Below are 12,530 nucleotides of genomic sequence, written 5' to 3' on the forward strand. Positions count from 1 at the left end.
TCAACTAGAAGCAAAGCAATTTGCTATGATGAGGAATGCCCGTGGCAAATATATTGTGCTAAGAAGTCATTTCCCTTGAGTTATCAGGTCAAGACGTTTGTCAATAAACACACTTACAGCAGAGATAACCATTGTAAGTCAGCTAACAGAAAATGGGTTGTAGATGAATTAGAAGAGAGAATAAGAGTCCAACCAAATCTGACAGTAAGGGAGGCTGACCAATTCTTCAGAAATGAGTATGATGTGCTGATTAATGAAAAAAAAATCTATAGAGCGATGGACAAAGCAAAGGAGAGGACAGAGGGTTATCTCATTAATCTTCCAGGACCTATTTAGTCAAATAAAGCAAATACACATGATTATCTATGCCATCTAATTAATCATTCATGACTACTCCTATCAAATATAACAAACTGAATTGGTTCAAACTAGTTTGTCATTCTTAACAACAAACAATGCTCATAAACAACAATCTCCAGATTACATTAATCCTATATTTTCATCACTAAATACAAATTACAAGTTAAACAAAACACAGCCACCAATGCTATAGTTACAAGCAACACTCTACTTGTTCTAACTTCGCCCTTGAGTTTTTTCATTTTGCTTGCAATCATGGAGAAGCTTTCTTGATTCTCCCTTTTAACTGCAGTGATTGTCAACCCATCTTCACATATTGCATAAGAATGCTCTGTATTTCTTTTAGCTAATGATCTTGCAAGACCTTCCCAACCTTCTCCGATCTCATCCACCCACATAAAGTATTTGCAGTCTCTTGTCTGAAAAATCAAAATACCAATGCCCATCCAACTGTCAATGAAAATAAAAAAATGGAACCTTCACAAAAAAAAAAAAAGAAAGATGCTAAGCCATTACCTTCTAGAAAGGATATCGGATGAACCATCTATTTGGGTTTGTTACCGTCCCAGATTCCATTAACGCAACCTCCAGTCCACAGAAGCATCTCCCATCAAGCTTCTTTTCCTTCTTCTTCCTCGAACTCGAAATATTGCTGCAACTTACATTACTTATAGCAGAGTTACATCTGCGCAGAGACATGGCCAGGGTTAGAGGGTTTTTCTTTGTCAGTGTTCGTGTTTGAGGAAGAAACAAAAATGAAATGGTTTCAATTTCTGGGTTAGGATAAACATTGGAGAAGAAAGGAACAAGAAAGGCATGCTAGGGTTTCAGTTTTTGTAGAGGTATACGTTGGATTACACGTAGATAGGTTTGGAGTGGTTTTGTTGCCACGTAGGTTCGGATATTAACGGACCAAGTGCGTAACCAATGTCATGGTATTTCTGGCACATGAAGGTCATCTTCCCTAGTTACAAGGTGAGTTTCCTTCTTCTATGGTTACATTTGTCAGCATTTATATCTTTCGTGGGTACAAATGGTCATTTACTCTATATATTTTTTACGGCCTTTCTAATTTTTTTATTAACACCTTTTTAAGGTTTGTATTGAAGATACTGTTGCTTTGAAAATTAAAAAAAAAAGTTTATTGTGACAATTTTTTAAGGTTTGTATATTGGATTTTCTTTTGTTTTTTTCTTTAAATTTGACTTCCCCCCTTATCAAAACTATTCAAAGAGACTCGGCTCTGTGGCAGAAATTTTGTACCGATGATTTATTTGTTCGCCTTATATAGTTACACCCCATGTTTAATTCCCAGTTATAGTTGGGTATGATAAAACTTGTATTGTGTATGGAGTTAATAGTCAAAATCGTCCTTGAAAGATACTCTGATCTCCATTTTTGTCCCTGAAAGATAAAATTAATCGAATTCGTCCCCAAAAGATAACCAACCTAGTTATGTTTGTCCTTCCATCATCTCTTTGGTTGAGATGATAAATGTTCGCTGACGTATCCTGTTAGCTGCCAGTGTGGCAGACGCCAAGTAATACCCTCTTATTGCTAACAAGATAAGTCTTTTAGAACAATTCAAATTAGTCCATAGATAGATGAACCCTAATTCCCAAAAGCTAGAGCAAACAACCAATAAGTCCAATTAAAACTTTCTAGCTTCTAAGCAACGATAAAATATCATTTTGCATAACAATATTATCATGGCTCCAAGTGCTAGTTTGTAACGAAGCTATGTGCAAAGAAAACTGTATATCCATGAACAAAGACGTTTAAAAGAGAAAAGCAAGTGATCAGACTTAATGATTTCTGGCCGTCACCAATTTAACACGGTCACCCCTGAAAATAGAGAATGGAAATGTTTGCAAGGTCCCTCTCAAATTATTCAAATTCATAATATCTCCGCAAGTAGATACTATTAGGTAATATTTAACCAGAACAAAAACATCACAGTACCCATTTTCAACAAATAAAATAATAGCTTGTAACGTTGCGGAAAACCCAGCAAGCTTGTGTTCATCCCCATACCTGGAACAAAAGGAACACGGTGCAAAATAATAAATAGAGGAACGGATGGGGAAATGAAGCTTAAGGGAGAAATTCTATGTAAATCATTATAGATCTGAGCACGACAAAAATTTACATGGAATCAAATTCGTGGGGACATTTAAGGGGCGCAGGCCCTGCTACTCCAACACGGGGTGATGGTGATGGATTTGGGGAGGTGGGGGAGGGAAGAGTACACAATGAGGATAGAGAGGTGGATGGAGGTTCAGAAGAGCGCACGAATCTATGAGCTCGGGTCCTTGCCGTCATTCCTTCTGGTGTTCGCGGGACATGTGGTGCCCATCCAGCACCGGTGTAACCAGCATGGATTGGGAGGTGATAACGTTAAGGGAAGCTGCTAGGACCTCTACGCTGGCCTGGTGAGCCTCCTGCATTGGTCTGGCAGCGGGAAGCCGTGGACCCGATGAGCCTCCTGCATTGGGAATTAAGGTTCATCTATTTGGGGACTAATTTGAATTATTCTAAAAGACTTATTTTGTCAGCAACAAAAGGATATTACTTGGCGTCTGCCACGTTGGCAGATAACGGGATACGTCAGTGAACGTTTGCCATCTCAACAAAAAAAATGACGGAAAGACGAACTTGATCAGGTTGGTTATCTTTTGGGGACGAATTCAATTAATTTTATCTTTTGGGAACAAAATGGAGATCGGGATATCTTTTAGGGACAATTTTGACTATTAACTCATTGTGTGTGAGTGTGAGTGAGAAATGTCTAAGATTAAGAGTTGCCTAATCCATCGACAAAAAAAAAGTTGTCTATTTTGTTTTTTTTTTTTTCATATTATCATCTCTTTAAGTTTTAACGTAAATTGGTTATAGGATCATAACGAAATAACTTTTTAAATTTTAAACTCTACATTTTAAACCCTGAATCATAACAAGAGCAAAAATAGACCGAGTCGAATTGAACGTTACTGTAGACAAACTTAACTCAATCATATATATTATAAATATATAGCCCAATCCTAATTTTGTTATCTATTATAGTTTTTTAAGATTCGAGTTTGACTTATTTAAAAACCCAAAAACTAACGAGTCTATTTAAAAAATATATTTCGCAAAATTATAATTTACAACAATAAACTAGTGACTCAGTTCTTTGCTGAATTAATTATTAGTTCGATTCTAATAACTATGAATGAATATTAAGATTTTCACACATTAAGCCCATCATAATTCTATATATTTTGTTTAATTTGTCTAACTTATTTTTTTATGAAAAAAATTAAATGTTCAAAATTTATTAAATATTATTCATTTATCTTTTCGATAAATTAGGCACCATATTAAAAGTACAATAGTAATTATCATGCAAAAAATCCTCACTATTATCGATTGTTTTCTCTATTTTTTTTTCTGTTTTTTTTTTTCGCTAGTGTTATCGATTTTGCTGGTTGTTGTCGTTACTTTACCTCTTTTCTTTGTTGAACGGTGTTACCATTCGAGTCTATACGTTATCTAATATTTTTTTGTTTCCCACGACATTCTCGATCTGACGGACAATTAATTTGTAGCGAATCTCAACTCTATTTAAGGGTTTTTGTTACTGGATAATGGATTGTTGCATACACAAGTCAAAATTCAAATTTCTAACACTTCCTTAAGTAGACAAATAAGTTAATAATTTGATTAACCTAAATTGGTTTATCTAATATTTTAATAAGAAGACATCTTCAGCAATCTCCTAACTAAAACAATGTTTAAATAATTTTTAAAAAATTAATGTTAATATACTATCAATATAAAGTAATTTTACAGATGTATTCAATTACAATATCACCTCAATAAAAAGTCTTTTTATAATGATCGTATGAATAATAATTAAAAAGAACGGATGTTAATATGTTATACTATAAGTGTACTAAAATTAAACTAAAAAATGTTTAAAATGTAACTCAAACATAAGCATAAAAGTTTATTGAACTATTGATTAACTTAGTAGTGCTACTAAACAGAACATCTTTGATCGTTCGAGTAAAATGTTAATCCTAATAAAGAGAAAAAGATGAATCGATTCCTAATTTTTGGGCCTGCGGATATTTAAGTCTCTGAGAATTTAAAAATACATTCAAGTTTCTAACTTCTTCAAAATCTAGACATATCGATTCCTGGGTTTAATTTATCCCATTTTAAAAATTCTCTTACGTGTGCATCCGTATCAACCAGGTCAATATAACAGGAGTTACGTTTAATTTTTTCGTTAAATTTAACATATCCAAGTGAATATAAAAGATCTATATGTCCAAATTTTAAAAAAATCAAATATTTAAATGTGTTCTTAAATCTTTAAAAATTTAAATGTTTACGGATCAAAAAGCTAATGATCTATTTATCCATTTTTCGCTAATAAATAAGTGAAAGCACATCTTACTCATGATGATGGGAAGGCATAGACGGAGGCCTTGTCAAAGCTGGCAAAGCCTTGGGTTGAGGTACCCATGGAAATAATGGATATAGTGGACGGGGACGGAGGCGGTGTCGGCGGATGGCATTGGGAGCACCACCGCGATGCCGACGGCGGAGAGGACGAGGAGCATGAACATGATTTGCGCTAGGATAATATCTAAGTGAATGCATGAGTAGTATTATTGTAATTCGTTTTAATATTAGGAATCTGCCGTTAAAAGTCATGGAGCCAGCATTTGTTGAACCTTTTAATTTATCAAGCACTATATTATTATGTGTTTCAATTTTTTTTTCTAATAGATAAAATAAAAATAAAGAAGAAAAAGTGTTACGATTGTAGCTGTTGTTAAAATAAAAACTTTTTAATTGATTTTTAAAAAATAAAGTTTTTTCCAAGATAAGAAAAAAGGCATATGATCATGAAAAATATATGATTTAGGAGAATTTAGAAAGTAGAGTAAACTCACCTTCGGACTGTTCATCACTAAAGACTTGACAAGATAAGAGAAAAGCAAGAAAAACTAAATAAAAATGAGCATTTGGGTTAGTCATATGCTCAATCATTGGCCAGACAAATTAGAAAAGAAGAAAAAGAAAACAAAAATTAAAGATACATTATTTGACTATCATTTTTAGTTATCAATTCAATTTTTTAATTTAATATTCTAATAATATATTTTAATTTATATTTTTAAATATTAATGACTAATTAATGACAAAAATAATACATTTTGATAATTTATTAATATTTTTTTTACATAAATATATATGACAGGTGAAATTTTAGTGAAAAGTGATTTTTTTTAATTGAATCTAGTTATGAGAAATGATTAATCATGTATTAATATTTTTATTTTGGTGATGCTACATGTGTAAGCGTTTTTATAAATAATTTTAATTAAATTGGCACTAGTCCAGCGAGAAAAAAAAAACACACATACGTTATCACTTCTCCTTTTTCATGTTTTCTGCCGTACATAAATTTTAGTTACAAAATAAAAAAAAAAAGAAAAGTATGAGAAGACAATGTATGTTTTATACAATATATACAATGGAGTTAATTTGAAATTAAAATTAAATTATAAGCAACTAATTAATTTTAAATAGTTTTCAATTTAAAATTTAAATCAAATATTAAGATTACTGTCGATTTTGGAAACAATTAAACTACCTCCCTCTCTCACCTCTCTCTCAATACGGTTTGTCAATGTTTTATGCCTTTTCATGGAGTCTCGCCAGTACACTAACGCCACGTTCACCAGCCGCCATCGAAAATCGCGCCGACACTGTTCCGACTGACGCCGTTGCCGCACAGGCCACCGCTAAGGGAGGACGCACATATTGTGTGGGTCGAACTAACGGCACCGTAGCAATCCGGACGTCCAGCGCCTCCGTCGCATCCGGTGTGTGCCTTCTTCCCAACACCGTCCTCACCTCCTCCGATGCACCTTCGCTTTCTCCCATTCCTTTCAAGTCTCTTCTCACCAATGATACCACCATGTTGTTCTTCTTCTTCTTCGGATCCAAGCATGGTTAGCTTCTTTCATGATTTGAGCCCTATACTTTACAACAGTGCTGCTTTTGTCATGACTAGTCTTTCAAAATTATTTTTCACCAATCACCACAATAATAGTTTCTTCTGTTTATTCATCTTCTTCTTCTATTTTAATGGTCAATTTAGGATGGTCATTTTAATAGGTATGCGGATGGTTATTTTATTTTTATGTAGATGATTATTTTGATTAGATTGAGTTTTGTTATATATAATTAAAATATGTTAGATGTTCAATTTATTAGGTATGTGGATGATTATTTTTATCCTTAAGTGGATGGTTATTTTTATTAAGAGTGAGTGGCGTGTGGCAAGTCAAGTAGCGATGGTGAAATGAGATGATTATTGATGAAGGTGAGGTAGCCGCTGGTTGAAAAAGAAGAGTATTGGAGGATTTCAGATGATTATTTTTTTGAAATAACTAACTGAATTTTTTAAAAATTTGAAATTTGAAATTAGAGAATTTGAAATTTGAAATTTGTTGTGAAATAATTGAATAAGAGTTTTTAAATTTATTATTTAGTGGATAATTTTTATTTTTAACTCATATTGGGCTAAATAAGCAGCTCATTGTACACATTGTATAAATACCCTATTGACTTCCTAGTGGAACTCTAAAAAAAATTATTGATATAACACAAAAATTTTGTAACCCCTTAATTGTAGCTCCTTTTTTTTGCTTTGATTTGGCAATGCTCTTTTTGTCTTTCTTCGTGATTTTTTATCGTGGTTTTCATTTTCTTCTTTCTTCTTCTTTGATTGACATGAACAAAGCAAGAAAGAGAGGATAGAGAAAAGAGAAATGTTGGCTTTTGGTGAAAGCTTTAATCAAAATGAATTTGGAGTTCAAGTGATGGTGGGAAGTGTAGGTTACCACATGAACTTTGAAGAACTTGGGCCAACTCTTTCTTTTCTTTTATTTGGATCCAAGATTTGTGATGGAGCTTAACTTGAGATTTAGACAATTGTTCTTTGGGCTAAATTGTTTCATTTTATTTTCTGCACACTTAATTAAATATATTACACAAAATTTACCGAAAAAAAAATATATATTACACAAACAATTGATTAATGACATATAATGTTTGTTCATCACAAAATTAATTTTTCAAACTCAACAATAATTAATGTGATCAAATAAAATATTAAATAATTTAATATTTATATCAATTAAATTAAACCAAAAATTAATTTATTAACGTGTTTAAATAAATTAAATAAAAACACCTTTTTTTTTGTGACTAATAAAAATACTTTTAAAAATATGTTACATCAGCTATATTATTAATTAAAAAAAAAAACCGAGTTTAGTAATATTTAATAGATTTGCTTGACATGGTTGATAAATGAATTAGTTTCCAAAACCGAATCTAGTGTCAAAATTCATTAACATAGTTGCATTATTATTTATCAGCCATTAAAAATGTAAAAACATCGATCCATAGATAACAAAGAGATCAGTTTAAGTGTTTCGTCCGAGTGATTTAAGGTGTTTATGGGTCAGGTAAAAACGAATTTGATGTGATTTAGATTCGACTCGAAATATATATTGGGCTTATTCGTTAGATTCAAACCCGGTCCTAAACCCAATGATATCTACACACTTTTAGGTCACGATTATATCGGGTAAAAATCGGACCGTTAACATTATCTTTTTGTAAGTTAACATGTGAAAATATCCAAATTTCCAATATTCCAACCATTATTTGACATGGTAAAATTTACTTAGAAAAATATAATAAGAACCAACCCTTTCTTAAAATTAAAGCATAACCACAATCAATACTAATATTGTCTAATAACACCAAATATTTAAATCAATACAAATAACACAATATTATGCATTAGCCTAAAGTCTTGTACATTTTAAATATAAAACATCAACTTATAGTCTTACAATGACTAATAACACAAAATATTAAGGTTTACAATACTTAAATTTCACATGAGAATAGCCATCATCCATCACTAATAACACAAAATATTAATTGTATATGATGACCAGGCCACCAGATCGAGTTTGGGTGATCCGAGATATAGTGCAAACCCGACCAAATCTATTTTTGAGACCCTTACCCGACCCTAAACCCAAAATCACACCAAATTAACCTCTAAAAGATTCAGGACCGGACCGAGTCTTCGAGACCGGGCCGGACCATAAACACCCTAGAGTGACCTATTTACTCATTTCCAATAATAATAAAATCTCTAAATAATTATCCTAAATAACCTTATTTATCTTTATTCTCTAAAAATGAACTAGCTAGTTATTATTTCCGCTTAGAATGAAAATCAGTATTAAGCCAGCATTAACACACGACAAGATGACCTTGCTAATTGTTTGCTGCAACAAAAAAACGCTACACAACGCATCCTTCAGAATTCAGATAACAACGCCAGCCAAAAAAAACTTCAAAACTGCATGTAACAACAACTGTACCTTACCAATATAAAAAATAACGGGGACATGCAGAATTTTAACAGCTTGCATCCTTTTTTTTCCGTCAAAAATCTCACTTCATTTTTCTAGATTTCCGATCCCAAAGGCACTGAATTTGAGCTTCTTGCTAATCACCACGACGGTTTTGATATTCAGATGAAGATGGAGGTCGATAGCAATGAGGCGGTGTTAGACCTGGACTTGTTGGAGCTGCCGGAGGTGCCTGCTCCGGTTCTCAAGAGTAACGCCGCTCTTCTGGAGTCTCTCTTCGACCAATGGCTCTCTCTTCCGGAGAGCAATCGACTCATAACGACTTTATTAAACGAAGCAAAATTGAAGAATGAAACACTCAATAATTTGTCTAATTTATCATCAAAAGGTCTTCCACCTCTCTCGCCAAAATGCACGCCATCCCCTACTTCCTTGAATCGCCCCGCGACGCCGAGAACCGACCTCTGTAATAATATGAAGGCTGCTAGCGATGACAATATACGGCAGTTCTACTTTGAACATGGGCGTCCAGCACCACAAGAGATGATTGAAGAATGCAGGTTTAAGATCTACGAATTATTCAATGATTACGGGGAAGAAGCGGGACACCTTATGCACATGAAAGAATTCAAATTTGTTACGAAGGAAGTTTGCGACCTGCCGTCCTTCTTCTCGAAGGTTCTGTTCAGAAAAATCAACAATAATGAAAATCACAACTACCTCACGAAGGATGCTTTCTATGATTATTGGATCAATAAGAACTTGCTGACGTGTGACAAAGCAACTAAAATATACACACTTTTAAAGAAGCCAGAGCTCGATTACCTTACTCATGACGATTTTAATCCGGTGCTATACGAGCTTCTAGAAACTCATCCCGGGCTAGAGTTCTTGAAGAACACACCTGATTTCCAAGAAAGATACGCTGAAACCGTAATATACAAAATATTTTACTACGTGAATAGATCTGGTAACGGTAGAATTACTCTGCGAGAGCTGAAGCGTTATGGCAAAACCTTGATTGATGCAATGGATCAAGTTGACGAAGAAGATGACATTAATAGGGTTTTGAGATTCTTCTCTTATGAACAATTTTACTCTACATACTGCCAGTTTTGGGAGCTGGATTCCGACAACAATTTCTTGATAGAAAAAGAAAGCCTTATCAGATACGGTAACCATGCTCTTACCTATCGGATCGTGGACAGAATATTCACCGAGATTCCAAGAAAATTTACCAGTAAGGTTCAAGGAAGGATGAGTTATGAAGATTTTGTTTATTTCGTAACTGCAGAAGAGGATAAATTAGCTGAACCAAGCCTTGAGTATTGGTTAAAGTGCATTGATCTAGATGGAGATGAAGTTCTAACAAGGCATGAACTGCAATTTTTCTATGAAGAGCAATTGCATCGAATGGAGTGTTTGGGACTTGAACCTATATATTTTGAGGATATATTGTGCATGATGTTTGACATGATTAACCCTAAGAATGAGGGTTATATCACTCTGCGTGACCTCAAAGGTAGTAAAAGCTCTGGACATTTTTTCAATACCCTGTTCAATCTAACTAAATTTCTCAAGGTTAAGGTGTTTTAGGGTCACCATATATATGTAGTTTTTATTATTATTTTAGTTCATTGTTGTTTGATTTCTATACCTATTAAATTTAAGGACGGAGAAGATAGAAGATGTTAAAGTGTATAAGAACCACATTTAAATTAATGATGATAAAGTAGGTGTACAAAAATAAAACACCTACAATCCAATTGCACAATTTTTTTTTCATCGTGTTAATGTTTTGTTCGATATTTGAAACTCAATAACATGATATTTGACAATACTAAAAAAAAACAACATATATAATGATTTTTTTCTAATGTTATCTTTGCTCTATTATCAATTTATCACTGAAATTAAAAGCAAATTGTAACATCTTCTAACAAGAATAAAGTTTTATGGGCTAAAAAAAAAGAATTTTTTTATTTACAGACCAAAATTTTAAAATAAATAGATATTTTACGGGGCTAAAATTTTTTTAATACATCTTGCTTGCATTGTGATTGAACTATTTTCATCAATTAAAAAGGCAGAGTTTCGAAACTGATGTATTCATGTTTTCTTGGGCTACTATATCTGAACGTTGTATTTCTTATTTCTCAAGTTTATGCTATATCTGTAATGGCACTTAGCAAGATTGATACACATGGATTCCAATCGATTTGATAGGTAAATTGTTTAATAAACTCAAATGAACGACTAACAATATGTATTAATCATACAGAACAAAGTAAAAATTACAAACAAGTTTTATTGGATCCACTCTATCTCAATTGGCAACAAATAATATTAAAACAAATACACAATGAAAAGAAATCAAGACGATGGTATAACCTAAGCACTATGAAGTAAATCACACATCAAACGGTAATATGATAGGGAACTATATAGTGGTACTTCATGACATATAATATGACAGAAGTGACTATAGTACAAATCTATGGATTAAAATTCCAGGGACTTTGAGTTCCATTTGCTCTAGCATAAATGGCAAACTCTGGTTTTGAGAATTTTGGCAATTCTGACTTGAAAATTTAAGGAAATTTAGGTAATTCTGATTTTGGAATTTCGGGAATTTTAGGCAATTCTGGCTTAGGAATTTCAGGAACTTTTGGTAGTTCTGGTTTAGGAATTTCAGGGACTTTAGGCAATTCTGGTTTAGGAATTTCAGGAACTTTTGGTAATTCTGGTTTTGGAACTTCAGGGACTTTAGGCAATTCTGGTTTAGGAATTTCAGGAACTTTTGGCAACTCTGGTTTTGGAATTTCAGGGACTTTAGGCAATTCTGGTTTAGGAATTTCAGGAATTTTTGGTAATTCTGGTTTCGGAATTTCAGGGACTTTAGAAAATTCTGGTTTTGGAATTTCAGGAACTTTATTAGGCAATTCTGGCTTTGGGGTTTCAGAAGTCTGAGGTAGTTCTGGCTTAGGAATTTTAGACAATGCTGGCTCTGGAATATTAGATACTTTTGACAATTCTGGTTTAGGAATTTCAGGTTTGGAAATCTTGGGAACTTTAGGCAACACTGACTTAGGAATTTCAGGAACTTTGGGTATCTCAGGCTTCGACATTGGTGGTGGTAACTCAACCTTGGGCAAGGAAGGCAATTCTGGTTTTGGTAGAGGTTCAGGCTTGGGGAGCTCAGGCTTTGGTATGTCTGGAATCTTAGGAAATGGTGGCAACTCTGCCTTGGGAATTTTTGGCACTTCTGGCTGCGGCATAGAGTCAATGAGACTGCGTGCCTCTGCAATCATTATATGGCATGTAATTGAAGAAAAAGTTAAGAGCAAAAGTGGTAAAATTGCCAATGAAAATTTGAAAGAGGCCATGGTTTGATCTAGCAGATGATGATAGAGCTTCAAGATCTAAAGGATTTCAAAGCCTTTTGGTAATTATGGTTATGATGATATATGTGAGTGTGATTATGGCCTTTTATAGATATGGGTTCTATGACACTAGTGATGACTATAGTACAGGGTAGTTCAACTTCCTGCCTCTTAAAGTCTTAATTAATAATATTATTGAAAAGAGTACGATTCGTGCATGCACTTCCAATGCAACTTTGATAGTTAGAAAAATTAGGTGACTTAGATTTTGAATATCTTATTGGTATTTGTTTCAAAGTTTCTCTGCAAGGTGTAACCAACA

General features: G+C 33.4%; 2 protein-coding genes and 1 long non-coding RNA gene across 3 annotated transcripts; 1 reads left to right on the forward strand and 2 right to left on the reverse strand.

Moving 5' to 3' along the window:
* LOC110266717 lies at nt 4,339–5,451 on the reverse strand. The gene is made up of 2 exons (XR_002354217.1): nt 5,310–5,451; nt 4,339–5,135 (listed from the first exon to the last, which is right to left on the reverse strand). It is a non-coding gene; the product is annotated as an uncharacterized LOC110266717 (long non-coding RNA).
* LOC107614908 (probable serine/threonine protein phosphatase 2A regulatory subunit B''delta) lies at nt 8,513–10,421 on the forward strand. Its single transcript, XM_016317035.2, has one exon. It carries the CDS (start codon nt 8,991–8,993, stop codon nt 10,419–10,421), a length of 1,431 nt encoding a protein of 476 aa, XP_016172521.1. The 5' UTR covers nt 8,513–8,990.
* Nucleotides 11,075–12,296, reverse strand: LOC107619115 (periaxin). Its single transcript, XM_016321338.2, has one exon. It carries the CDS (start codon nt 12,209–12,211, stop codon nt 11,417–11,419), a length of 795 nt encoding a protein of 264 aa, XP_016176824.1. The 5' UTR covers nt 12,212–12,296; the 3' UTR covers nt 11,075–11,416.

Source organism: Arachis ipaensis, chromosome B09 (assembly GCF_000816755.2).
Source record: "Arachis ipaensis cultivar K30076 chromosome B09, Araip1.1, whole genome shotgun sequence".
Classification (NCBI taxonomy): Eukaryota; Viridiplantae; Streptophyta; class Magnoliopsida; order Fabales; family Fabaceae; genus Arachis; species Arachis ipaensis.

Excerpts from the sequence above, each read along its gene's own strand:
- LOC107614908 (XM_016317035.2), top strand. The coding sequence starts at position 8,991 with ATGAAGATGGAGGTCGATAGCAATGAGGCGGTGTTAGACCTGGACTTG.
- LOC107619115 (XM_016321338.2), bottom strand. The coding sequence starts at position 12,211 with ATGGCCTCTTTCAAATTTTCATTGGCAATTTTACCACTTTTGCTCTTA.